The sequence below is a fragment of the Jatropha curcas genome, chromosome 2 (assembly GCF_041381405.1).
Source record: "Jatropha curcas cultivar XTBG-Jc1 chromosome 2, XTBG_Jcur_1.0, whole genome shotgun sequence".
NCBI lineage: Eukaryota > Viridiplantae > Streptophyta > Magnoliopsida > Malpighiales > Euphorbiaceae > Jatropha > Jatropha curcas.
Window position 1 is genome coordinate 3913578 of NC_143152.1, and position 27482 is coordinate 3941059.

At 32.4% G+C, this 27482-nt stretch overlaps 5 protein-coding genes across 9 annotated transcripts; all 5 read right to left on the reverse strand.

The window, feature by feature from the left end:
• Positions 1-162: 162 nt before the first annotated feature.
• On the reverse strand, positions 163-4511 carry LOC105646545 (transcription termination factor MTEF18, mitochondrial). 3 transcript variants are annotated; one of them, XR_002285826.3, is made up of 3 exons: positions 4355-4511; positions 1323-1808; positions 163-974 (listed from the first exon to the last, which is right to left on the reverse strand). XR_002285826.3 is itself a non-coding variant. In XM_089717979.1 (3 exons), exon 1 carries the CDS (start codon positions 4233-4235, stop codon positions 2475-2477), a length of 1761 nt encoding a protein of 586 aa, XP_089574105.1. In that variant the 5' UTR covers positions 4236-4511; the 3' UTR covers positions 163-974; positions 1323-1389; positions 2280-2474. The 3 variants fall into 3 exon arrangements, 2 of the variants coding, with proteins under 2 accessions (XP_089574105.1, XP_020539960.1); XM_089717979.1 differs by having other exon boundaries at positions 1323-1389; positions 2280-4511; XM_020684301.3 differs by having other exon boundaries at positions 2280-4511.
• Positions 4512-6339: 1828 nt separating this feature from the next.
• Positions 6340-9719, reverse strand: LOC105646502 (transcription termination factor MTEF18, mitochondrial). Its single transcript, XM_012232358.4, has 2 exons — positions 7412-9719; positions 6340-6811 (listed from the first exon to the last, which is right to left on the reverse strand). The coding sequence occupies exon 1, from the start codon at positions 9338-9340 to the stop codon at positions 7586-7588; it is 1755 nt and encodes a 584-aa protein (XP_012087748.1). The 5' UTR covers positions 9341-9719; the 3' UTR covers positions 6340-6811; positions 7412-7585.
• A 3008-nt stretch (positions 9720-12727) lies between these two features.
• Positions 12728-17828, reverse strand: LOC105646503 (UBP1-associated protein 2C). Its single transcript, XM_012232359.4, has 6 exons — positions 17529-17828; positions 16714-16834; positions 16393-16536; positions 14813-15009; positions 14601-14676; positions 12728-13337 (listed from the first exon to the last, which is right to left on the reverse strand). Exons 1-6 carry the CDS (start codon positions 17657-17659, stop codon positions 12996-12998), a joined length of 1011 nt encoding a protein of 336 aa, XP_012087749.1. The 5' UTR covers positions 17660-17828; the 3' UTR covers positions 12728-12995.
• A 931-nt stretch (positions 17829-18759) lies between these two features.
• Positions 18760-20271, reverse strand: LOC105646546 (myb family transcription factor PHL5-like). The gene is made up of 7 exons (XM_020684283.3): positions 20035-20271; positions 19755-19935; positions 19576-19652; positions 19309-19347; positions 19178-19257; positions 18976-19045; positions 18760-18846 (listed from the first exon to the last, which is right to left on the reverse strand). The coding sequence occupies exons 1-7, from the start codon at positions 20269-20271 to the stop codon at positions 18760-18762; spliced, it is 771 nt and encodes a 256-aa protein (XP_020539942.1).
• Positions 20272-21361: 1090 nt separating this feature from the next.
• LOC105646504 (myb family transcription factor PHL5) lies at positions 21362-26224 on the reverse strand. 3 transcript variants are annotated; one of them, XM_020684279.2, is made up of 8 exons: positions 26092-26224; positions 24000-24429; positions 23322-23517; positions 23153-23229; positions 23016-23055; positions 22601-22655; positions 22384-22456; positions 21362-21942 (listed from the first exon to the last, which is right to left on the reverse strand). In XM_020684279.2, exons 1-8 carry the CDS (start codon positions 26154-26156, stop codon positions 21733-21735), a joined length of 1146 nt encoding a protein of 381 aa, XP_020539938.1. In that variant the 5' UTR covers positions 26157-26224; the 3' UTR covers positions 21362-21732. The 3 variants fall into 3 exon arrangements, with proteins under 3 accessions (XP_020539938.1, XP_020539937.1, XP_012087751.1); XM_020684278.3 differs by lacking the exon at positions 26092-26224 and having other exon boundaries at positions 24000-25149; XM_012232361.4 differs by lacking the exon at positions 26092-26224 and having other exon boundaries at positions 22384-22453; positions 24000-25046.
• Positions 26225-27482: the final 1258 nt, after the last annotated feature.

Consider the following 27482-nt stretch of genomic DNA (forward strand, 5'->3'; position numbering starts at 1 on the left):
TGATACGAATTTGGATATTGATATTGTTAGTTTATTTCTTAATGAATTTAAAACGGATTCGGATTCTTAAATTGATAAATAGATTCAGATTCCAACAGTTGATTTTTTGCAGATACCTGCTCGGCTGTCTTCCCTTGTGAGTGACTATTCTGAAATTTGATGTATTCAATATTTCTCAAATTCTTTAATTGTGTAATTACACATTAAAAAGTTCCAAGTAACAATAAAAATTTAAGAAAGGGAAACAGGAAAAAAAAACAAAGGGATTATTTGGTGAAAAAGAAAATAAACTAAATTAAAAAAAAAAAAAAAGTTTTCAAATGTAGGAGCAAATGAACAACAAAAACAATTAAATTGATAAACATATTGAGTGCTTGTTGAAAGCAGGAAAGCATTAAAGAAAATCTCACAGGAGGCATATTTGTGTGAGGAGAGGAGCCTTCACTGAGCCTGAGTGGGAGAGGAGAGCTATTGTCTATAACTCTGATCAATTTTTTTTTTTTTTTTAATTGTCATCACCTAAAAGGAAAAACCCAAATTAGTTTCAATGTGGTACCCTTTTCAATGTAAGAATTAGAACATAAGAAAAAACACAATGTAAACAATTAGTGTGCTTCTCAATGTAAGAATCAGAACAGAAGAAAGAAACATAAGCAGAGATGCTGTCCTTCTCACATGTCCGGTCACTGAAACTCTGAGAGTCTAGCAAATCCTTCTCCACTATTCACAACAATAGATACAAGGGAAATTTGAGTGCATTTGATATAGAGCATATGCAGAAGAAAACTTGAGCAGAAATTACTAGAAAATAAGGTTTGATACCGTTCTTCGAAGATAAGTGTAGGCAATGGAGGTAGTGCCTGTATGCACTTTGTGAGGATGTCATTGGCAAAGACAGATGAATCATGGGCGGAACTAACTTTGTTTGAACAGGTTTGCCCTTGTATCAGCAAGTTTCACAATTGCATTATTCACTGTAAGCAAAAACCAAACAAAATAACAATAAATATTTTCTTTTTCAAACGATGATATGCTGACGTTGGAAGCACACTCAGCTTAACCAAATCATGCAAGAATATTTATGTATAGCACACTCAGGAATCTTTTGAAATGAGAACACAATTAAGGGCCTCAGCAACTTGAGTAAAGATACTTTGAAATGCTATAGACAAAGAAAGTCATCTAAATAGGTCATTTAACTTGGAAGTTTGGAAGCCTAAGGAAATACGGATTTTACAGTGAACTGCACAAAAATAAATTGAAGAGAAGTGATAGAGAGAGGGAGAGGGAAAGGTGTTAGTCAAAATCATAGAGAGCTTTACCTCACACATTATATCATCCTCCTCTGGAATCCAGTTCACAGATTGACCCCTCCAAGTATTAGGATCCCTATAGCATTTGTAATGGTTAAGTATATGAAAAATAACATAAATGTGAACACTTCCCATCAGGCTGCTAGAGCATAGATGCCAATCATGTTCACCTTGTTGCATAACATGGTTTACCGTTCATAGAAGATAGTCTTGGTAAGAAAATCAACCAATTGATCCTCTGAATCAAACATATGCAACAGCGATTTTTTTTTTTTTTTCCTTCATGACAGTCTCTGTCAAAGGGTAAATCTATTATAGTCTTCTCATGAAAAATTGGATTCAAAGAAATGCAGCTTGATTATCAAAACACATCCTCTATCCACTAATAAGTGTATCATTTAATTCTACATGCTTTGTCGTCCTAGCATATATAGTTCTTCGATTCTTTTATCAGGTATGGTACCATTTTTCTTCCCTCAAATTGGAAAGAATTGTCTGCAAAATTGCCAAAAGGTGAGTTAAGTACAATCAATCCAATTTCATATCATATATAATCATTGGTATAACACATGATACACCAATATATATGTGTACATAGCACATTTCCAAAACATTCTCATCGTTATCATGCTCAAATGTCAAGGTAAACACATTCTGCAAGTCAATACAATTTTTCAGTATAAATGAATGGCCATAGCAATGAGGATATAATTATTCTTAGGTTGTGTTGGGATAAATCAAGCTGCATTGTCCACTATAATAGTACTGAAATCACATGCTTCCAGAAAATCAATGCAGATTATTGATCAGGTGGTAAATTTTGCTAGACTTTAACAATTGGCAATGCAATTGAGAAACAGCTATCAACTGCTGAAAGAATAATGGACTAATTCATTTCTCAGTGAGGGGAAATCTGAAACAATATAGACGATAAGAAAAAACTAGCTAAAGCCAAACGACAAATACCGGGATCTTAGGCTGCCTTGCTTCAGATGCTCCATTTTCTGCTTTCTAACTCAAGCAAAATTGTCTTTGGCATATTGGTACATGGATAATTATTAAAAAATTCCTGTAGAGGTAACATAATTAAAGATCTTCACACCTACATCACAGAGGCAGAGCCCAGATCCCATGAAATTAGAAGTTATTTCAGCAGAGGTGTTATTCAGAAGTAATGTTTTTCTTCAAATCCAGCCAAACTTCAGAGCCTCTGGGATCAAGTTCAACATACCGCTTAACAAATAATTTATCTGAGATGCCAATTATAGTGCTCAAAGAGAGCATGGGGTCAACCTTTCCTTGATCTTTGAGCCAGTTGTACATTCCAATCCTAAGCTTGATAGTTGGTATTGTATAGCTAAGAAATGCAGGATATGTAACTAAAGCTGAAATGGGATAACCCAAATCATTTATAATAAAATCAATTTTCATTTTGATAACCTCCTTTTTCTGATTAAGAATTTGAGGGGCTATTCTGACCATTTCACAGACATCCTTCCTAACCAAACCAGCTTGCATGATACAATCAAATCTCTCTTGGAGCTCTGCTCCTTTGCCTCGGAAAACCTTTAGTGCCTTTTCCATTTCGTTCGAACTCTCTGAAAATCCCAAGTCCAACAAAAATTTTTTCTTTAGCGTTTTAGATCTCAGTCTCTCTCCAGAATTTGGCAATTTTCCAACTTTTGATCCCATCACCCAGTTCTTCATTTCTTGTGGGTTTTGTAGTATGATATCACAAAGTCGCTTCTTTCCAACATTTAGAGCAGAAAGCAAGCTATTGGTTTTTTTCAATGTACATGAACCCAGCAGAAGTGGATGAGAACGGATGATCTTACCAATCTCTAGTCCCTCCATCTCAATCTCGGTCAGGAATAGAAAGCATTGCCGCAAATTCAAATTAAATTTCCAAACTTGAATTGGTGGAAACTGTAGAAACATTGAACAAATCTGGTTCATTGAGGATCCAAATTTAAGCATAAACCCAATTATTGCTAATGCCCTATCCCCTGAACCCTCAAAAAGGATCCCTGGATGCTGGTTTATCAGCAATCTTAACTGTTCCTCACTGTAACCCGAATTGCTAAATAAGTCCAGAAGTACGTGTGACTGGCTCCAGTTATGAGAACTCTTCTCAGACAAATGCTCCTCAATCCAAGAAAGTCGAATTCCCACTTTCTTCAATATCTCCACTGACTTAATAAACTCTACATTCCTTTCCCCAATCAAATGATAGGGGCTACAGACAACCATTTTAGCAATAAAAGACCGGTCAAACCCCATTTTTTCATATGCTTGAAGTTTCAATGCCAAGACCCCACAGTCGTACTGAAAAATTTCTCCTGCTTCCTTATAAATCTTTCCTATCTTATTTCTTGGAATACCATAATTACACAAAACATGATAATTCTCTAGCAACAGATCATTGTCGCTCAAAAACATTAAATCACGTGGAAGAAGAGACTTATACTCATACGCTCTTAATCCAGAACTCTCAAAGAAAGGCTCATATTCATTAATGGGATGATAACGCAAGAAACGAGTGACAGACCGCCCTACATCTGCCCCAGTATCAATCCTTTGTAGTAACTTGACAAGAAAATTTGGTGAGTTTTTACTCATATGCTCTGCATCAGCAAACTGTAAGCTTCTAGTTGAATGCAAATACTCTATTAGTGCAGCCTGGGCTTGTTTTCTAACTGCATTAGAGAATTTACTAGCGCTTTGCCCATCATTTATTGAATGTTCATCAAAATTATCACCATTTACAGTTTGAACTACTCTTTTTCTCCTATAGAACCTAGGGTTATTTCCAGTGTAGAATAAGGAACCAGCTGACCATATAGGGATTTTGTAAGAGTCAACAGAATTAGAAGAAGCCCATTCAAGAATGCGAGCTATTCTAAGCTTATGTAGATGGGTCATTGTTAACTTGATTACATGTATGTTAAAGATTCAAATAAATTATCCTCATAGAAAAGAAGCACGAGAGACATAAATTCAATAGAAAAGGATATGAACGGTTACAGCGAGAGTTTTCTTACCTTAAATTTGAGTTTAATGTCTGTGTTGAGAGATTTTGAAGACTCAGTCACAGGTATTCTTACAATCTCGTACTGAGAGTTTGTTTTCTTCCAACTTATAAAGCCTTGCACTCTTTCCTTTTTCTTCTTTTTTTTTTCCTCCGGAAATAGTTATTAAAGGGTATTTTATTACGAAAGAGTTTAAAAAAATGTAGGATGTTAGAAAGCCAAATTCAAACCTTAATTCAGCGGTATCTCAAATTTTCCTAAACCTTAATTACAGTGAAATTAATATTTTTATTTTAGTACTTTCTTTTAAAACAGTCTTTGTTTATTGTCAATTAACTGAAAATTTGCTCCTTAATTTAATAATTATAATCAAACTAACTATAAATTTCTTAACTTATTTTTTCTATTAATACTTTAATACTTCTACTTTGAATAAAATTATCAAAGTGTTAATAAAATAATAATTTAGAAATTTCGTAATAAGTTTTGAAAAAATGAAAGCTTCCATTCAGCTAGGGGTGGCCATATTACGGTTTCGGAAACCAGAACCGGTGGTTCGGAACCAGTCCGAACCGAAATTGGAATCGGTGGGAACTCGAACCGGTCCTAACCGGAACCGAAATCGGAGATTTTCAGTTTGGTTCCAGTTCCAGTATTGTTGAAACTGCAAACCGGCGGTTCCACAAACCGGTCGGAACCGGATGGAACCGCCGGTTCTCTGGCCAGTTAGAACAGCCGGTTCGAACCGATTCGAACCGGCGGTTCTAGCCGTTAGAAACTGTCAAATTTATTTTTTTAAAAAATTTTTTTGTGAAATCTCTTAATTTTTTGATTCCTCTAAATTCTAAGAGGATACATAGGCAACTTAATTTTTTTTTAAAAAAAAAAAAATTAAGTTCAAGCCCTTTTTTTTAAATTATGTTCAAACTTTGTTGAATAAAAAATAAATTCAGTTGAATACTTTTTTAAAAAAAAATAATTAAGTTCAAGTCTTTAAAAAAATAAATTTAATTGAAGTATTTTTTTAATTTTTTAGGTGTATTTTTTTTTTAGAAATAACTTTCACAAATTTTTTAAATTTTGAAAACCAGTCTTCAAAATTTAAAATTTAAAATTATGCGAATTGCCGAAAAACAAGTCGGAAAACAGATCGGAACCGTCGATTTTGAAACCGTTAAGGAACCAGAACCGGAACCGGAAATTTTCGGTTCGGTCCCACCCTTAAATTCGGCTATAATTATTTTTTCTTTTTCTTTTTGGTTAAAAAATTACTTCCTTTTTTTCCGGTTTTTTAAGAATTCAGTATCTGAAGTTCAACTTGCTCAATTAATTCGAATTGGCATCAAACAGACTAATAAAAAAAAGACAAAGATCTCCCCTCCGAGTTCTTAATGAGATTCTATACCGAAATGTATGCTTGAACTTAAAATATTTTAGTGATGAATGAAAAGATTTTTATCGCCTCAGCTTATCCCTTACCCCTTACAGATAAAATCTCTCAATTTATTAAAAGTATGTGAAAAATTATTTAATATCAAATATATATGCTTTAATTATTTATTGTGCCGTTAAAATATGTTATTTCTTGGTTGCGGTTGTTGAGGAAGTTGTGCGCCTATAATTTTATGAATCCAGCTTATTTACTTGCTTTTGTTTTGTGTAATAAAAAATTATTAATATAATGTGCATTTTATTAATTATGATTTTGAGAATCTATTGGAAAAAAAATTGGGAAAAGCTAAATTTAATTTTCAATTAGGTTTTCGTAAAAGTGAAAATTTGATTTTATTCAATTGTAAAAAAAAATATTTAATAAAGTGAATTAACCTCATGAAATGAAGAGCATATTAATTTCATAAAAAAAAAAAAAATTTACAAAATTTTATGAAATTGATTTATAAATTTATAATTGACATTTTATAAAAAGGCCACCTTTCCCTCTCACGATGTTATAATTCGGGGCCAAAAGCTGAATACAAAGAAAGCTTGCAACTGTGTTAGGAAAACATGTTTAATGCCTGCTAGTCTATAGTATAACCAGAAAAAAAGCAGGAACTTACAAAATGGAACGAGTGCTGAGGTGCATAGGAGGAATTATCTTATGTTCCACCGGATAAGTGCACTCTCCTTCCATAATCATCTGGGATTTACAAGTTAATAGCGCGGGTCTGCACTTTTATCTTCAACAAATAGTGCAGCCTTCAATGGAGGTCGAAGCATATGGTTGCCTGGCTAAGTTCATGAATACAGCCATCTGATTATGATAAGTAATTACTACTGAGGTATACAAAGTACATTTAATTTATACATAACCATTTTGAGAATTAATATTTACTTCATTCTTATGTCGCCTAATTATGACTCTCTGTATCTAAGAGGCAAGATGGAGAATTCTGGTAATTGTAGCTCTGTTTGTTTTCCAGAGAATATTTTCCTAGAAAACAAGTTATTCACGTTGTTCATTAGTACCTGCAAGGAAACACAGCACTATTTCAAAAACCATACTCCATATTCAACCGATTCAAAACAAGCTAAGGATTTTCTTTTCTTGAATGGTTTTGCTTGATTCAACCTAAAAAGCATGTGTGCAAGTGTAGAAGATAAAGAAGAATAATCTGCTATAGAAGATGGATAAGAATTTAACATTTATAATCAGTGATTGATACAGGGCAGATACAGTTCCACATTCACACAACAAGAAACTCTGCATCATTGCTATTCACTAATGCTGTAGCAGAACACCTTTTGGCAAATTCACAACAATTTTCCACAATAGATCAAAATATCCAATGCATAACAAGTAAAAATTTTCAAGTTGCTAACGAAAAATTTACAAGGAAGGTTTTCATTTTGAATGTTACTATCATAAATTTAAGTTGAATCAATATATTCTGCAGTAATCTGAAAGCACAATTTGGCACAAAACCAGAAATATTATGACAAGGACGAAGATTAAATGCAGAAATGGGTTCATCGATTGCTATAAACAATATGGTAAAGCTATTTATTTCCAGGGATTGCAAAATGCTCAAATAAGTAGAAAACAAGGAAAATAGAGCTAACAATTACCAGTGTTGGGTCTCTTTTGCTTCATAAGCTCAACCTTCTACCTGCCAGCCTCGCAAAATTGGCTTCAATATACAATGATGAATAAGTGGTTGTCAACATTTAGAGAAGTAACAGATTCAAACATTTCCACACGTTTTCCATCAAGAAGGTAGAACTAATGACTGTACGAGTTCATTAATAGAGTGAATTTTTTTCTTTCAATTTCTGCCACACTTTAAGGCCTTGAGGATGTCGCTCTACATGTTGTCTGACAAAATAATCTTCTGTGCATGCAATTACTGTGCTCATGGAAAGTAGGGGACCAGTTCCTTGCGCTTTGAGCCACTTATACATTTCTAACCGAAGCTTGACCCTTTGTGTAGTATAGTTAAGATATTCTGGGAATCTGATCATTTCCGATATGGGATAACCCAGGCCATTTACAAGAAAATCAATCTTCTCTTCAAGAACTTCCTTTTTCTGGTTAAGGATTTGAGGGGACACTTTAACCATTCTACAAACATCCTTTCTGTCCAAACCAGCTCTCATGATGCAATCAAATCTCTCTTGGAGTTCTGTTCCTCGGCCCCGAACAACCTTCAGTGCATTTTCCAATTTGCTTGGGTTATCTACCAATCCCACATCCAACAAGAATTTAGCCTTCAGCATTTTCGATTTTAGTTGCTCCCCTATGTTCGATAATCTTTCAATTTTTGATCCAATCACCCATTTCTTCATTTCTTGTGGGTTATCCTGAATGATCTTACAAAGCCTCCTTTTCCCAACATTCAAAGTAACAACTACAGTATTGGCTCTCTTTAATGTACATGAGCCCAGCAATAGAGGGTAAGAACGGACAATCTTTCCAATCTCATTCTCCTCCATCTGGATCTCTGTCAAGAACAGAAAGCATTTCCTCAAATTTGAAACAAATTCCCCAACTTGCATGTTTGAGAACTGTGGAAATATGGAACATATCTGGTTCATTGAGTATCCAAATTTGAACAGAAACACAATCAGGCATAGTGTTTTATCACCTGAGCCCTCAAATAGAATCATTGGATGCCGGCTTATCAGGCTATGTAACTGCTCTTCACTGTAACCTGAACACCTAAACAAGTTCAGAATTGATAGCATCCGGCTCCAGTTATAACTGTTCTCTGACAAATGCTCCTCAATCCAACTGAACTCAAGTCTTCCTTTTCTCAACATATTCAATACCTTCATAAACTCTACATTCACATCTCCAATCAAAAGGTAAGGGCTACAAGCAACCACCCTACCAGTAAATGACTGGCTGATTCCCAGTTGTTCATAAGCTTGAAGTTTAAATGCCAATACACCATAATCATACCGGAAAATTTCTGTTGCTTCTTTATAAATCCTTCCTATCTTATTTCTTGGAATTCCATAATTACACAAAACATAATAATTGTCTAGCAACAATTCATCATCACTTAAGAACATCATATCACGTGGAAGTAAAGGAATATACTCATAAGGTTTTAAACCAAGACTCTCAAAGAAAGGCTCAAACTCATTAATGGGGTGATACCGCAAGAAACGGGCAACAGACTCCCCAATATCTGTCTCAATATCAACTTTTTGTAATAGCTTTCCAAGAAAATGAGGTGAATTTACACTCATATTCTCTGCATCCGTAAATGGAATACTTCTAGTGAGATGCAAATACTCTAACAATGCAGCCTGAGCTCTTTTTCTAGTGGCACGAGATATATTGCCAAAGCAATGGCTGTTATCCAACAAATTTTTATCTAAATTGTCAGAATTTTCAGTGAGAACTATTCTTTTTCTACCATAAAACCTATAATTCTTTGCAATGCACAAAATAGACGCCATATGCCATAATGGGGTTTTTTGGCTAACAAAGAAATTTAAAGAAACCCATTTGAGAATAGATGTTAGTCTAAGTTTATGCAAATGGGGCATGGCTAGTTTGGCGAAAAGTGAGGTGATTAATCGAGATGTCCGTTCTTTTTTTAGATAAGAAATGCCATAGTTTAATAAGCTCGGTATTAAGATATGAATACCATGAGAGAGCTTATGGTAGAGTTTCTTACCTTGGCGTTTTGTGGAGTTTGTATGAGTTTAGTGTTCGCTAAGAGTGATTCGGAATAAAAGTTGCAGGGTTTCTTCGATTTTCGCTCTGCTGGTGCTATGGAGCCTTGGCTTTGGCTGCAAAGATGTTTGAAGAAGCCAAAAAAGAGGCTCCAAATGGTAGCAAGAGAGTGGGTTTTCGGTCATTTTGCATCTCAGGTACCATCGAAAAATAAACAATGACTTCTTTCATTTTCTTTTGTTGTTTAATTATTCATTTGTTTATTAATTTTGATGTAATGGTGAATGAAATTTTTTTATATATTTATTTATGGCTAAATGATAAAAAAAAGGCAGAATTTTGGTTGTTTTTGCTGTTTTAAGCAATTCTTTTAAGGGAAAATAATAATTGGTCCCTAAATTTTGTTAACACTTGAGAATCTCAATTTTTAAAAATCAATTTCGAGATCTTTAAATTTTAATTCCGTCAGTAGATACATCCTTCCGTTCGAAATACCCACTTTTAACCATTAAACTGATATGTAAATATAAAAATGCTCTTGCTCGGTAGTTCTTCTTCTTTCTCTCCCCATTTCTCTTAATACAACAACAAATTTTTGCAAATTAAATTAAAAAGAAAAAGGAAATCATTGACCAATCTCATCGATAATCAAGCAAAATTTATGAAATTGTTTGCATAAGAGAAATAGAATCTAGTGTAAATCCAAAACTCTGCATCTCAACCAACAATGCATTTGTCTTCCCTGCAAAACCATTTTGAGCGAAGCCAAAAATTAATGCTCCTCAAGAAACCACACTCTTACATTTCATCTTCTTAAAAGACAAGTGAAACAAGCTCTAATTGCCCATCCTTAACATGCATATCCATGGCTAGTATAAAGGAGGATATCATCCATGCCTATTCCAAACCTAATTATATACTCATGTACTGAACCATTCAATTTTGAATCTTCAATAGAATCACAGATCTTAAGTAACTCTACAATCGCAATCTCATCTCCTTCGATCCCTTCTTTTTGCATCTTTCTATAAATATAAATTCGTGTATTCATCAATCAATATATGGTGAATGCGAAAAGTTTTAAGCGCAGCAAAAGAGGTTGAGGCGGCGGAGCCAATGAAAAGTGAAGCAGCTACAAAAGCTTTAAACAACAGTAAGCTAGAATCTCCTATGCAACATTTTCGAAACGATTATAGAACCCAAATAAGTTGGCAATGCTTGCCAAGAATGAAGAGGACTAGGGTTTGTAAGGAAGTAGGTGAAGCTGGCTGCACTTATGGTGTTTTTTGAATTTTTTTTTCTTTCTCATTTGACTAACTTAAATTATTAAGACTAAAAAAAAAATGCGTGTAATTTTGAAAGGAATAATGTATTTGTTTACGGAATTAAAACTTAAAGATTTCGCAATCGGTTTTTGGAAACTGAAGTCTTCAAGTGTTAATTATATCAAACTTAAGAACGCGATTATTATTATTATTTTTTTTAAAAATTTTTCCATGGGTTATGGCTTAATTGAAACGCAGGTTGGGCATATAGGAAGAGTTCTCGGGTTCGATCCCAATTAAATCTTTCTGAAGGAAGAGGTAAACAGTCTTAACTGTAACTAAATTTCGAACCGAATTAGGCGGGCCCTAATAAAAAGTTTAATCTTTTAATCTTGATAATTATGGCTCTAAACTTTTTTTTTTTTTCTCTGCGAAGTTTCCAATCTGGTTGTTAGAGGATTTCCACGTCCTGACACATCAATACCACGTCACCAGACCACGTTAGTAAAAAAAAAAAAAAAAAAAAAAAGTTAAATGATAGAACTTTACCCGTTTACCGGCTTAATACATTAAAATACTCTGATTTTTAAGAACTTTTGTAATTTCATTTTATTTTGACATTTTTGTCAATTTCATCATAATTTTAATCTTTTTTAGTAATAACACCCTCAATTACAATTAAGGATGAAATTGAAAATAAAGAAGTATTTCCATATATGCATGATATGACACTGAAAAAAATTTAAAAATAAAAATTTTACAGAAATCATTACTCTATCCAGTTGATATTCCACATAATAAATCTTTATTTTTTAAAATAAAAATTGCTAATTAATTATTTAATAAGTAAAAAAGTTTCATAACTTAAAATCTCAAAGCATAGCATCAAATTAAATTAATAAGATATAGTTTTTTAAATTATGTATTTTGTTTCATAATTATTTATATGTCAAGAATAAAAAATCTCAATTATTGAAAATTTTTAGATTGATAATATAGCCAAAATATTTTTCATTTAATAAAAAATAAATAAATTCTTAATTACTGTAATAGCACATTTTAAATATCATGTTTTTAAATCAATAAAATACGACACTTATTAGATGTGGACATTTGAAATTTTATTTTCAGTGTTAATTTATTTAATACTTAAAACAAGGATAGAAATAGAGTGATATTCAAATTCGAAGTATTTTAAGACATTAGGCCAACTTTGTCCGTTTTGCAATTTTTAGCAAATTTTATGTAATATGAGTTGTTTCATAATACTTGCATATATATATATATATATATACTTAAAACATAATTTATTATAGTTTAATCATGTAAAATTTAAATTTTCTTGAATAATTCTCTAAATTACAACCCATCACTCTGCCATGTAAAATCTATTATCCATTCCCAGGTGAAGTATTTAGAGTAATGCCATTTAATATTTTTCTTTCTAATAATATTTAGAAATTAGTATTAGATAATTTGATGGATTGTTTATGTCCAAAGTCCAAACAACAGAGTTCTGTTTTGAAGTTTAAGATGATCAAAATTTACATTAGGATTTAGACCGTGTGATTTAAAATGAAAATTGTAAAATATTGATATAGTAATATTAAATCCTTTCCAATTTTTATCTGTATTGTAGCATCAATATGTTCTTTCAAGAACAATTTTCAGACATTTTTTCTTTTGTTAATAAAATTGCACATATTTAATTTTTTATTCAATGATTAAATAGAAATTAAGAACATAATTTATTAATTTAAGCTAATAGACACTTCGCTTAAAAACCAAGGTCTTGTCTGCTCAATCCAAAGAGTAAGAAGCTTCAACCTCCACATCCCCCTCCCCCTCCCCCTCCCCCTCCATCTCCATCTCCATCTTGTCTCAAGTCAATCATACACAAGTAAATTGAAAACATTGATTTCCACTTTCAACAGACATCAGGAACAAAAAAAAAAAAAAAAAAAAAAAAAAGAATCCTGCAGAGCAATTCAGTTATTCCTAGTATGGGTTATAATACATTAGATGGATGCCATAGCATGTCCATTTGAGAGAAAGAAGAAAATATAACCAAAAAGAAGATTTCAGTAACAAAATTTTAGTTTCTCTGCCATACTAGACATTCCAATACCTGCTCTAACAGAACTAGTGACAAAGTCTACTCAATGACAAGATTATAGCTGCTAGTAGAAAAGAAAAGAATCAAAGAGAGGAAAAGAAGAGTAAAAAACTAGAACGACAGTGAGATTTCACTGAGAGAAAATCATTGTTTTGGAAGGTAATAAGGGTATCCACCCATTCCCATAGGTGTTGGTGGTGAAAGACCGAGCGGATCTTTCTTCATGGCAACTGGTGGATATGAAATTTGAGATTGAGGAGGATATGGAGCAGGTGCTGTGGGAGGACTTGGGTAAGAGGAAGCAGGATATGATGTCATAGTTTGAGGATAAGAGTAGCCAACAGGGGCAGGGCCAGGATGTGCTTTTACAGGTTGAGTGTATCCAGCTGCCATTGGCAAGGGTACTGGTACCACTGGTGGAGGCAATTGTGTTTGTGCTGTTTTGCCTTTGTGAGTATCAGCAAGCTTCACAACAATAGTTCTCCCCTGCAACAAGAATAATTACAAAAATGTTTAATGATGCTAGCAAAATTAACCAACTGGTGTGAGAATACCCGTGTTTATATAGCAAGTGCAGGAAAATCTCCAAATGATAACAAATGATAAAGCCGAAGCATTTAGAACAAGTAATTAACAATGAACTTGACAAAAACATGATATCTGATTTAGAACATGGAACTATATAGTCTAGCAGACGACAATGATAAGGAAATGCATAGTAGGACGAGAAGATCCTTTATCGTCAATTCTCCCATCTTTGAAAAGGCCCATTTGATTCTCAATTGTTACATCCCATTCTAAAAGGAACACCACTTTCTGTTCAAACTATAGCAGGAAATGCTAATAGGACATGGTCAACAAGTTCAATCAATGACAATATCTTAGACTGTACTACTGCATTATAGTAATTAAGGCCCTTCTCAATTTTTTTTCCCCGCAAGATTTCATATATTGAGAATGAACTCGAGATAATAAAAGTATAAAACATCTGATCTTGCATGCTTCAGTTCAAAGTCTTGACCATGCATGACAAAACATGGCCTTGGACCACTTCGCCAGAGCAAATATATCTTGCATCCCTAATGAATATATTGATATGTATCTGTACCGGATGACTCAAAGAATAAAGTGCAAAATAGATAACTAAGCTAAATCAAAATACACTAAAAAGTAGCAACAACTGGTTCCTATTAGACAGATTACAGAATTAATTATCACTTTACACATGTATCATGGATGTCCATATTTATTCGAAATCACACCATTTCTTGACTACTAAATGGTTTACTTGCCATTTTATTTACAAAATTTTGAAATTAAAAGAATTATAAGCAGATAAATGTATAGTTCTTATTTTCTTAAAAATTATCTAGAATTTTCTACTTTCTACATATTTTAATTGATACCGATACTTTTCTATTTCCATTGATATTTGTAATAATGTGTCGATATACCCATATTTTAGAAACTCAATATACATATAGATTTATTGAAAATGATAATGAAGACTATCATGACAACCAGTACAGCCACAAATTGCTGATCGCTAAACATAAGCTAACGTATTTAGCCATCTATCTTCTAGAGCCAATAGAGATAAATATTCCCTCTGAGAAGCCCTTTATTCCTTGAGTACCACAGATCCAAAATAGTTAAGAGGAACTCCTTGAACAAAGAGTCATGTCTAGAAAAAGATGAAAAAAAGGCATGCATTCTGATCATTTTGAAAAAACATATGCAACAACTTACCCCAAGTGTCTTCTGTGGATCATCTATGGCCTTCTTTGCAGCCTCCACTGTCTTGTATGTAACAAAACCAAACCCACTGCAAATGAAAGGGAAAGGATAGTCACTTTCAAGTATCTATAGATGGAGATATAGGAAGTATAATAAGTAGTCAGAAAAAATAATAACAGAAGATATTCCTCAATGAACAGAGAAAACAAATGATAATCATATACCGCGATTCATTGGTATCTTTGTCATAAGCAACTGAACCTTCTTCAATCTCACCATGCCTTCCAAAAAAGTTGAGCAGCAATTCACTTGTGATCTCTGGTGACAAACTTCCAATATAGAGTTTTCTCTGGGCTAAATCAGGCGTAGTACTCACCCCACTTAACCCTTCACATGCTAGATTACAGACAGCCATCCGACCCTGAGTAACGGTGTTACATTTAGAAGACAGAGACAGGGAGGTAGACAGATATATACTTGTTAAGAAAGGGTATGCATGCCTATAAGATGGAATAATATTCCCTAATTTTGAAATGAATCCCCCCCAAGTACATTGTGGCAAAACAACATTGACAAACAACTCAGTTAAGCCTTAATCCCAATTTAATTGAGAGAGCCTGCAGGGTTCCTTTTCCTCCAAATTAAGTGCACACGTTAGTATAAAATTGTACCCTCTCTTTTAACAAGGACAATTTTAAGAAATATGTTAGGGGTGTGTGTGTTCTGTTTCTACATACAAGAAACAGTCTCTAGAACTTCACTCCATGATTTCCTTTCTTTGAAAAACAGTATTAAAAAGGACACTAAAGGGATTTTACTTGCCACTTACCACCCATCTAAACCAGAGTTATAAAATATAAGAGTAAAATTAAAGACTACGGTTTACAGAAAACAAACGGTCAATACCAAAATTCCTCTCATCACCACAAAAAGTTAGCATTTAGTGACCCCATGCTTACATGAAAGCCTCTCCAAGAATTTGGTCCCTAGCTTCAATTTTGTATCTACATAAGGTTTTTTATTTTGACATTTCAAAGTGGACAATCATCTTATCCATTTGAAAGAGGAAGAAAAGAATAGACCATATTTGTTATTGAGGAAAAACTATCTCCACTCCAATACATTACCAAATCCGACACATGTAATTGAAATGGTTTGGAGATGTCCGAAATAAACCAACAAATGCAACAGAATGAAAGGTCCAGCATATCAAAGTTTATAGGGACAAAGAGATGCGAAGTAGACATATAATGAGATAGGATTAGATGGTGAACAAGGATGAAGCAGCAGACTTCTCTATAAACATAGTCCTAAAGAAGATAACATGGAAGAAAATGATATATACAATCAACTTTAACTTGATTGGAATTAAGACTTAATTATGTGGAGTTTGGGTTAGTAGTTTCAACAAGGTTGTCTTTAAGGAATTTGCAACTGCAATTCCACGTTTCATGCAAAATTTAATATATTTCGAAGAACGGAATCAGAATAGAGATGTCCTCTCATGCATTTCAAGAGAGCTTGAACCATTCCAAGTTAAAATTACCACGAAATTGTTCTCGTCTAATTCTATTCAGTGTAAGCAACATTGACAAGCCACTTCTGCTTAACACATAATTTACGACCTTGAAGAGAGTATGTGAGCGCCATACACCCTCAGATTTGTGTGTGCACATTTAAACAGCTGATGGATCTTGAATTGAGAGAACAATGACAGAAAGATAACAGATGGTTCTGTTAACTAAAGGAAATATCCATGATGTAAAAAGTAAAATAAAAAATTTAAAAAGGTGTTGATGCTTACATCAATCAATTTGCTAGGTGCCCTCAGTGCATTTTGTGTTGATTCCATATGTTTGTAAGTAATAAAGCCGTAGCCACGAGATTTCCCTGTGGCTTTATCATAAATGACAGCACCTTCTTCTATTTCACCATGGACACGAAATGCCTGGAACAAAAACTTATGTGGTCAAATCACTGAAAAGTTAAGAAGAATAATAAGTCAAGGAAATGAAAAGGGGGTACAGGAGATTGATTAGTCAATTTGAATAACATCAGCTATAATTAGTTTCATATGTTACAATCATCACCATAGCATGCAAAAACACATCAGCAATGCACTCACAGCACACAAGGTTTCTGAAGTGGTATTCCAGGCCAAGCCACGGACAAAAAGCTTTCGATGCACTGGATCTGCACTGGCTAGGCTTTTAATTTCTTCTGCAATGGAAGGATATTGGGTCCCTCTTTATGCGTCAACATGCAAATAAACACACATGCAGAGTGTCAATCACACGGCATACAATTGATTAATAGAAGTTACACTCATATGTCATCCTTTTAAAGCAGACATTAGCACAACATTGTCATAACTGTGCGCCCTCCATTACACAAGCCCTCTCTCTCTCTCTCTCTCTCTCTCTCTCTCTCTCTCTCTCTCTTTCCCTCTCTCTCATACACAAACACAGAGCAAAGAAACAAAGGATTCAAACCAATAAAAACACCCGATCTTATCAGGCAATTGAAGAGCTCCCAATGCATCTGCCATTAAATGCTTAAGTTCTAATTTGAAAATACAATAAGGCACATAATAATAAAGATCGAAAATTTGCCAATAAAAGAAGATAAACATATTAGAGGATACTATTTTGGTTGCCTAGAATCGGAATTGATATCCATGAAACCAACAAAATCTTTGCTTTTCACAAAAAATCAGTACTCTTGTAAATTCAAAGTAAGAATTCAATCACTATTAGTCTCACGAAACAGAGCAACTCGATAGATAATCTTTAGTTAAACTATCATAAACAAAACCCAGGCACCTACAATTCCAAGTTGAAAATTTTACTTTGGGCAGCCAATACAATACAGAAAAAGAAAATAAACCCATAAAATAAAACCCAATAAACTTTCAGAGAAAAGTAGAGAGATAAGACGCACAGTCTAGAGAGAAGATCGACGAGCTGGGATTTGTTGAGAGGGTCAAGGAGAGAACGAAGGTGCTCTTGGGTTGTTGAGATTTCACCGCCGTTGCTTGACTCCTCCATCTTCCTCTTCTTCATATCCTCCATTTTTAAGCTTTGGTTAACCTCTCTCTATGTTGCGTTTTTGAGACTGCAAGAAGGGAGTTCGGAGTTTTAACAGGCTTCAAACACAAACAGAGAACTTTCTGCGTAGTGGTGGTCGAACCCTGCTCCCGCTTTGTTTGTTTCCGTCACAGGAATTATACCTACACGCCAATGATTGTGAGTGTGTGTATATATATTGTTTTTTTATGTATATATGATATGATATTTAAGTAGCACACATCCCATAATCCAATTTTCATACTAAAATTATTTTATACTTACTATAATTCTATTTACCCATAAATTGAACTGAACTTATGATTTTCAAAATACAAACTAAAATTTAATTTATATATTAAAACTATATTTACAATAACTCTACTTGTTCAATTGTAACTAACTCAACATTTTAATTTTGTATTATTATTCGTTTGATAAATTATGTAACATGCAAAATAACAATAATCATTGCATATTTAATTTATATAATTTTATAAGTGAAGGAATTATTTAATCATTCCAAAATTATCTATAACATATAAAATTATTTATTTATGTCAAAAGTATTTATTTTGTGGATTGATCTTTTGCGCAAGTGATGCGGGCACTTTATGCACACAATTTTGAGTTCTTCATGGTTTTTATAGTATAACATGTATATATATTATGTTTTTGCCATGTATACTAATGGTATAAAGAAACAGAACTGAAACAAATTGTGCAACCCAACACAAACAAATATGAAATGGAGAATTTATAACTCGTCTCTTGTGTATCACTGAACTATAGATTTAAAGAACATGTTGCAACTGCTAATAAACAGCAAAAAAAAGATTCCTACAATAGCTGCAATCATAGATTAATAGCTTAAAAACATGCATTTAGTACAAAACCTATTACATTTTCACTGACATGCATGACCTAATAATAAGTACATATACAATCTGATATAAACTCGAGGTTGAATCTCCCTTAGAAAGAAAAATCTATTACAATGTGATGTGAGATTTCTAGTGAACCATCTCTTTCAAGCCAAAGTAAGTTTAGTTTGTAGCAAATTGATCTTTCTTATGTTATTATCTCAAGTTATGGGTTATTAATGTTCATTTATTTAATTTCTGTTGCTGCTGCAACATCAGCTTTAGTTGCCTTCCATTTTCTTCAATTTGCAGCTGGAGTTGTCTTTGAATCTGTGCCAAAAAAAAAGGCAAAAAGCTTTAGAAGATGAGTCCTTAAATTCGTTAAAACAACTTTATAATGACTGTAATTATAATCAATACCGTTATTTCAAGAAATAACATTTATTTTTACTTGTTTACCTCCAGTTGTTGATGAATATGTTTTTCAACATCTAGTTGCAGTTGCAGTGCCTCCTTGATTTTCAGAGTCCTGCAAACACAAGTAAGGAATTTGTCAAGAAACTGAGAAAAAACCGAAAATTTTTCGATTTGACTGTTTTTGAACATTATAGTTTGGTTCCCTATCACAAAACTACAAATAGTATAGATTCAAGAACTGTACTTTTTCATGTAGAGCTGAGGCATATCACTTATTGTTCTTTCATCAGTTTTTCCTGTAAAAGTAATAATAATAATAATTGACTCATTATTAATCTATTAGCAAATTGCCATTGAAATTGCAGAAATTTTAACTTGTTTACATTCACAGATTATCTTCTCAGATCGATATTTCTGCAAACCAAAATGTTAAGAATAATACAGTAAGCACAAGTGGAAACTAGATCATTGCTATATATTGGAAAAATCAATTAAAAGTCATCGATATATTAGTTATATATAAAGACTTTCAGAACAGCCAAGTAATATTCTCAAACAGTTTTTTTTTTTTTTTCAAAAATATCTGAAATGGTGCTTAAAGAAAAAACAGTTTTAATTGCACTGGAAACATTCCTATGGTACCTGCAAATGACTTTTGACATGAAAAATGGTTAACCCTTTTGATTTCATCATCTTCAGTATTGCCTTTGGGGTTGCCTCTGATATTATTAGAGCAATACATAGCAAATTAGAGTATAAAAATGGAAATTTTTATGAATAATAGTGAGATATATATAAATTCTTATGATCAAATTACTTACTGTCAGCACCACCAATACTGTTGACACATTCAACAAACTTCCTGTGAAGATCATCAGACCATCTAATTCTTTTTTTATCACTTGAAAAGACTGGTCTAGAAGATCCAGAACTGCTAATTAAAGAAGCTCTCTCCAAATCTCTTGCAGATGATGATTTCTCTTGTTCAGTAGGGAATATCAGCTTTTCAATAGCAAGTGATTAGTTTAAACCATTTCATTAAGTTTAATTAAATACAGCATAATAAAATTGAGAGAGAAAAAAATTACGAAGAGGACTTACTTCAGGATTATTTTCAAAATTTTCACAAGAATGTGGCATTTTTGCATTATTAGGCTCAGGAACCTGTAAAGGGCTCAAAGAAGTAGCAATTTCATACTCTAGTTGTTGTTGAAAATCTAAATAGGACTGGTTTGCAAAAAAAGGAGATGGTAGATGATCTAAATGACTCGCCGGAATGCTAGATGACATTTTAGCCTCCTCAAGGATTTGATGACCTAATTGAGATCCTCCATCCATGCCTGCTTTCCTGAATTTCACTTTTCACAGTCTCTTGCTCATCCAAAGCTGTTGAATATGTAAGCTATTATTGATATTTCCTGCTAAATAGTTCCCAAGAGATCAGCAGTTTAAATCCTGATAATCTACTTAAAGAATTTCCCCTTTTTTTTTTTAGTAGAATCAGAAGCTTTTAATTCCCTTCGAGCAGTTGAGCTTACAGCTTTTGGTTCTTCAAGACGAGTGTGCTTCCCACATTGAATTTGTATTTTCACTTTTACAATGATTGAGATCGCTTATCACTCCGATCATCACATTGTTGGTTTACTTCAAGAATTTCTAATGTACCAAAAAGGGAAAACACCACCTAGAAATGCTCATAGGGTAATCTGCAGAAATGAACTCATGTTTGGATCAACCAAAGAATTGTGACTGCATTTTCTGTATTTGGTGATAAAATGATGTGCTCAATTTTGTATGGGTAATAATTGAATGTCTTTTATATTATTTTTCTTTTAAATTTTTGGCTTTTTATATAAGAAAAACCTCAGTGAATTCTTTTTTGAGGGATTAAATAACTTTTCTACACACGTCAAAGAATGACAACATTATTATGTTGACACTGGAAAAGCATTGCATATCAAATTCTGAGGCAATCAAGCTCTGAACTTGCACAGTACTTGAAAAGGGACTACTTGAAAAATAAGCTGAACATGGTAAAGAATGACAAGTATTTGAAAAAAGGACTACTTGAAAAATAAGCTGAACATGGTAAAGAACGACAACATTCTTCAAAACTCTAAATAAGCATGGCAAGGAATGACAACATAAAAAACATGACAAGTTTTAATTTCTATTCTTAAATTAAAAATAATAATTTTTTAGTCATAATTCAAAAATTACTTTTGATTATAATTAGTCCACTGACTGTTTAATCTTCAACTAATTTTAACATATTAACCAGCTGTGTATGGGAAAAATAATGAAAATGAGAAAAACAGGGAAGCATTCATTTGGCAAATTTTCACTTTGCTTCCTGTTGAGCATCTAATTATCACAAATCTAATACAAAAATTGTAGAAGTATTGAATTTTACAAGCAGATTAATCGATTGGAGATCAAAAATCTGGTGCTTGTAATGTATTTATGATCTTGAAAGTACATACAAAATTTATTTTTCTAACAAATAAAATTTTCAAAAACGTACAACTCTCAGAAATCACACTTCCTAGTTCTAAAGGGTATTTTGTATAATAACATCCACTTTTATATATTTACCTTTTTTTTTTCCTTCACAGATACATATCAAATGTAAATTGATTTGACCATCCAAGTAAATACAAAAAGCTTTTTTTTTTCTTTGCATATCAGCACATTCTTGTTCTTCTTGATTCTGCACTACTGAGAACTAGAGCTGCTGATATGATCAAATCAATCAAGAAAGTAAATGGAAATGATTATGGTACCACAATCTTGAAAGGTCTAGCTTATCTTGGATTTGAAGTGGGTACTATTAGAACCTTCTGCAATGGAAACCTCAAAATCGTCAAGACTGAATTCTGACTCATCCGGGGAGTTAGGATCTGAGTTCTGAGTATTGAAGAGAGTCTGATTTTTTCTTTGCTGTTGATCAAACATCCTCTGTAGCTGTCTTCCTTGTTCTTCAATGCGTAGTTGAAGGTTTTTTTGTATCTTCGAAAATAAAAAGTAAACAAATGAAGTTATGCATTAATGTAATCAAGGATTTCCTGATCATGTTCGGTTCACTCGGGAATTAGGAATGGAATGTAGTTCTTGGGATAGGGTTCCATTTTCATCCACAAAGAATTCAAAAATGATATTTTTTTTTTTAATTTTTGAATGACTTGAATTTCTGCTGAAATTTATTAATATAACTAAAAAGTTATATTTGATCATTTAAAACTAACTTGGGACAGGATTCTTTTGGATTCAGAAATCCATTTTGATTCCCATTTCATTGCCAAGAACTATGTAAGGATATATACAAGTATCCATAAGGTACAAATAAAGGAACAATGAACTATGTAAAGATGATAACTAGAATTCAAATTGAATAAATAGAGCATTTAGATGAAATAAGCAATAGACTGGTGAAAGATCCAATCGATATACCTCCAATTGTTCATGCAGACGCCTTTGAACATCTAATTGCAGTTGCAGTGCCTCTGTGATTTGCAAGCCACTGCTACACATGATTAAAAATTTGTTATAAAATTACTAGTCAAGTATTCGCATTACAATAAATAAGAATATATATATATATATAAATATATACATATGAATGCCAAATATTTCTTGAAATTGAAGTGGGAAGCATTATGAAGCTTACGTTCTTGCATCGATCTGTGGTACTTCATTTATGCTAGTTCTTTTCTCAGCCTTTCCTGCAGTCCAAAGGGTGTTTGAATTAGAGTTTCCTAGTAATTTTGCTAGAACAATTCTTCATTAAGGCATAAAAACAAACAATTACTGTACAACTACAAAACCAAGTAATTTAGCTCCTAATACATGTCTTTTGTAAACATATTACAGCCAAGCTTGAGTGTCATTAATCCCATTCAAAGGACTAAATAATCAAACGTTGCAGCTAAATTTTCATTACCATCACATAACCTACAAAAATTGGTTCTGATATTTAATAACATTTTGATATGATAATATTTTTATTCTGTGAGTTCAAGAATCAGAAATATGGAAATTGAAGATAATACAAAACAGTTACATATCACATCAAAGATTATTACCTTCTGAAGGATCTGGCAAGTACTTTGCAATTCTATATTTCTGTAAAACAAATAAGAATAACAAAAAGTCTAGAATTTAAAAACCAAGTAAAACTCAATACTGAAAATACACATGCATTTGAGTCGAACAATATTACTTGCAAATGACTTTTGACATGAAAGATAGTCAATCCATCTGTGTCCATAAGCTTTAGTATTGCCTTTGGCGTAGCTTCTGCAATTGTTCAACAATAAATAATTAAAAGGATGGATTTTTTTCAGGTACTTTTGCAATTCATAGAAGGCTCATATCTTAAAGTTACTTACTTTCAGCACCGCCAAGGCGATTTACACACTCTACAAACTTCTCATGAAGATCTTGAGTCCATCTTATCCTTGTTTTACTTGACAGCACAGCTCCAGTTGCCACAGGATTACGAGAAGTAAGTCTTGAAGATTGTATCTCTCGCTGCAAAGGAAACCCCATCTGTCCAAATGGAGAACTACATGGATTGCAGCCAATCTGCGCAGAAATAAGTGTATATATACAGCTTAAAGCCAGTAAAGACTAAGGCTTTCTTATACAGCTTAAAGCCAGTAAAGACTAAGGCTTTCTTTGGTATAAATGAATTTGAAGTATATAATTCATGTAAAAACAATAGAATTTGGCTTAGTTTTATTGAATTTCATAAAATTGAATTCATGAAAATGAAATGAATGTTTCTGTTCATATCAAATAAAACATGGAATTGTAAATGAATATGAACTAAGAAAATAGATTCTAGAAGCTAAAAAGGGTATCTTGAGCAATTTCAATAATCGGGTTCGATATCCCTGGTATAGTAGATGCTCCCACAAAATTCTGTAAAATATATATTCATTTACAGAATTCTAACTAAACCAAATTCTATCATTTATATACCAATTACTATACTTTTGTTTTTCAAATTTGTTTATATTGAACTAGAGGCAACAACAATAGGAAGAACTGTTGAAAATACATACTCTATAATCCTGATCCCCATGAAAAGGAATAGAAAGGTGAATCGCAGCTCCATTATTTAACAGCTTATTTCTTTCAAGCTGATGCAGCTTATTTCCTGTGCTGCAAGGACCTTTATAGATTGACAGCAAGCTGTTTCTGGATTCCAGGCTATGATCAGATCGCTGCTCCATTGAACTGATAGGATAGTTCTGAACTAAAGAGTTCTGCGAAGTAAATTGTGAATCATAGGACTTGGAGTATGCACCAACTTGACAATCATACAGAGGAAAACCCATATATTTTTCTGTTGCATAAAAGGCTGAAGCTGGTGATTCGAAACGGCTCATAATGCTTGTTGATGACTTATCATGCCTAAAATCTTGATGTTGTTGCTGTTCTTCTTCCATGACTTGTGTCAGAATAGGAACTCCCATTTTCCAGTTCTGTTGACTGTCAAAACATTGCAAGGAGTTAAGAGCAAAATCACTTATTACTCCATGGTTTTGTTGAACCCTTTCTTGGAAATCAATCTTTGAAGTGTTCATTACAAAAATATGAGAGGGAGAGAGAGAAAAAAATGGCAAAAAAGTTTATTTTTCTATTGAATTCTCTCTGCCAATGCCAAAAAGTGTGTCAGATTTCATTCTACTGTGAATTACTTAAAGAGAAGAAGCCGCGGAAAATACACAAAAAAATCAGAAAAAAAAAATAAAATCAGAAAGAAAGGACACAGATTGTTTGGATAATCAACACCAATAATGTTGAATTCAAAAAATGGATGGCATAAAATTCTTTCTTATATTCCAAAAGACTTCATGTTCAAGCTATGAATATTTATATATTTGTATAGATGTTCACTGTGCTAATTGTTTGCCTTTTTCTTTTACTTATTCCTAATATGGATAGGAATGAACAAACAATGCTCTGTTGACATAACCAAAGCACAGACAGAAACAAATCACTTAAAAATAAACTAACATATTTCATGCAATTTTGTCCTTTGTATGGACAGAAATGATTGGAAAAAAGAATAATATGTTTTAATTTCAACTGCTAATATAAAAATTAAACTAATCTGAAATCCAAAGCCTTAAATATATATAATATATCAGTAAAAATCATTCTCCATTGTCACTGTTTTATCACCATCAGAAAATTAAATTGGAGAATAAGTGTTATGAGCATCTGTGACTATGGCATAGTAGATTATATGAGATACTGGCATAAATTCACAGAAAGAGATCTGCAATTATTCCATTTTACAGATACAGATAAAACCCACTTTAGCCACTCAACGAGATCATGTATACTGAACAAATTAATATATATATATATTCACATATGATTCTTTTTTCTCTTTTCTTCTCAGAATATAAAGATAAAAACTTCCCATTTCCTTCTACTTACAACTAAAAGATTGCACCTTTCAAAGTGGAGAATCTGAAATTACCAGAAAAGTTCTTGTACTATTATATTTTAATCCAAAAATGCAGTGGAAATGGAATTGTAACGGTCAGATTCTAAAACGTGCTCAAAGAATCAAATGCATATATACAAGTAACATAAACCAATTCCGTTCAGTCCACTACACACACTACATAGTATTCTTCTAAAGAACATTGCCACTATAGCTATGGGCAAAAATTACTGAAAAATAATTTCATTTCACTAAAATTTTCACATTCCAATTGGTTCGTTGAAAACAAATTAACATCAGTAGGTTGATTTACAAATTACTTTTTTTTTATTGCATACATGTTTTATGCTCGCCGCAGGTGGTACTGCGCCAAGGTTTACAATACAAACTACTTGAAAAAAGATATAAGTAATTTGGATAAAGTTTGTATTAATTATTCCTCTGTTATTCATCCTTGAAGTTCTTGCTTAATATGGTATTTTTGCTGTCACCTATCAGAATCCAGCTTATCTTTCTTGTTTGTTTCAAAAACTTTTTTACAGCCTTTGGCTTCTCTAAACTACTTAAAAAAACAAAAAAAGGAGAGAAATGGTAATCCAAGAAAATAAGGCGTGGCGTGCATTCTTTAACCAGAAATCAAGAAAGAGGAAATAAACAAAAATAAATAAATAAATTGTAAGCAGACAGAAGATTACCTGGCAAAAGCAATTTGAATAATTCCAGGGCCGAAAGATGTAATAATAGCCATTTGGTCTGTCATTGCTTGGGAATCTCCGACTGAATTTTCACTGTTTGATTGTGAGAATAGTGTTAATAAAATAGCCGATATACACACCCTTCACTCATCAGAGTCTAACTTAATCTCTAAAAGCCACTTCGGAGATGTGCACTAGACTATGCTTTAGTGTGCCTTAAGTAATTATTAATTAATTATGAATTTTGATATTCAGGATAACAATAATAACTATTTAATTTTTATATTTTTCTAAGAAAAGAAATTGAAATAGCTATTTTTTAGATTTTTTGATAAAAAAAATATCCAAATTCTCTCTTAAAAAGAAAATTTTTTTGTCTTATAAAAAAAAAAAAAAAGAGTATGCGTAAAGCAATTTATTAACATTCTCATATCCGAAATGGTTTTAAACTTGAGCTTATACCCAACTTCACAGTGCACGTAGCTCTCTCTTTCAAATATTTCTCACTATTTTAAAGATATTAATATTTATAAAATTTTAAAAACACTGAAATAATATTTTTAAGATTATAATTTTTTAGTGACAATGTTTTTCAATGCTGATTTTTTTAATATACAGTAGTTTGATGGTGATATGAAAACTCGATACATCATTATCAAGAAAATGCTATCTTATTAAAAATTATGCCATAATATTCATATTTGAGGGCTCTAAATATTAATTCCTCTGTTTTTTTTTCTTAAAATTAAAAAAAAAAAAGAAATATCTTGATTCTTTTTTTAAATGCAGCATCCCTGGAGAAGAAAAAAAGAATAATTAAGTTTTCCCCCTCTTTTTTTTTTTTTTTTTTTTTGGCAAATTAGTCAAAAAGTGCATGAACTTTGTCTTATTCCTTACATATACATAAATATGAATAAATAATAAATGGAGCAAGTTGAGAGTTGAGAACCATGTTCGATCCATCCATGTTTCTAGGAGATAAAAATGAAAAGGTATATATAATATAATAATTATCAATTAAATATAGAAACACTTTTACATTTATTTTTTATATATTATATATATATATAGGGAACAATTCTTTGCTTCCATCCAATCCTTCACCTACTTTTTAAATATGATATAAAAAATACATATCTTCTCATAATAATGTGAATTTTAGTTTTACGGGGAATATTTTGGACAGTGTAAAAAGATGCCTCACATTATTGGATTATGAAAACAATACTTTTTAAAATAGTATTTAGTATTATGATACTTTTATTATTGGATCATGAAATATCAGCTCGCGCTTAATGTTAAAAAAAAAAAAGTTGATAGCAACTATAATAGTTGACAACTATTAAAATTAGTATTGTCGAATAGGGTCTACGTCCTTGTTCAGCAATCTT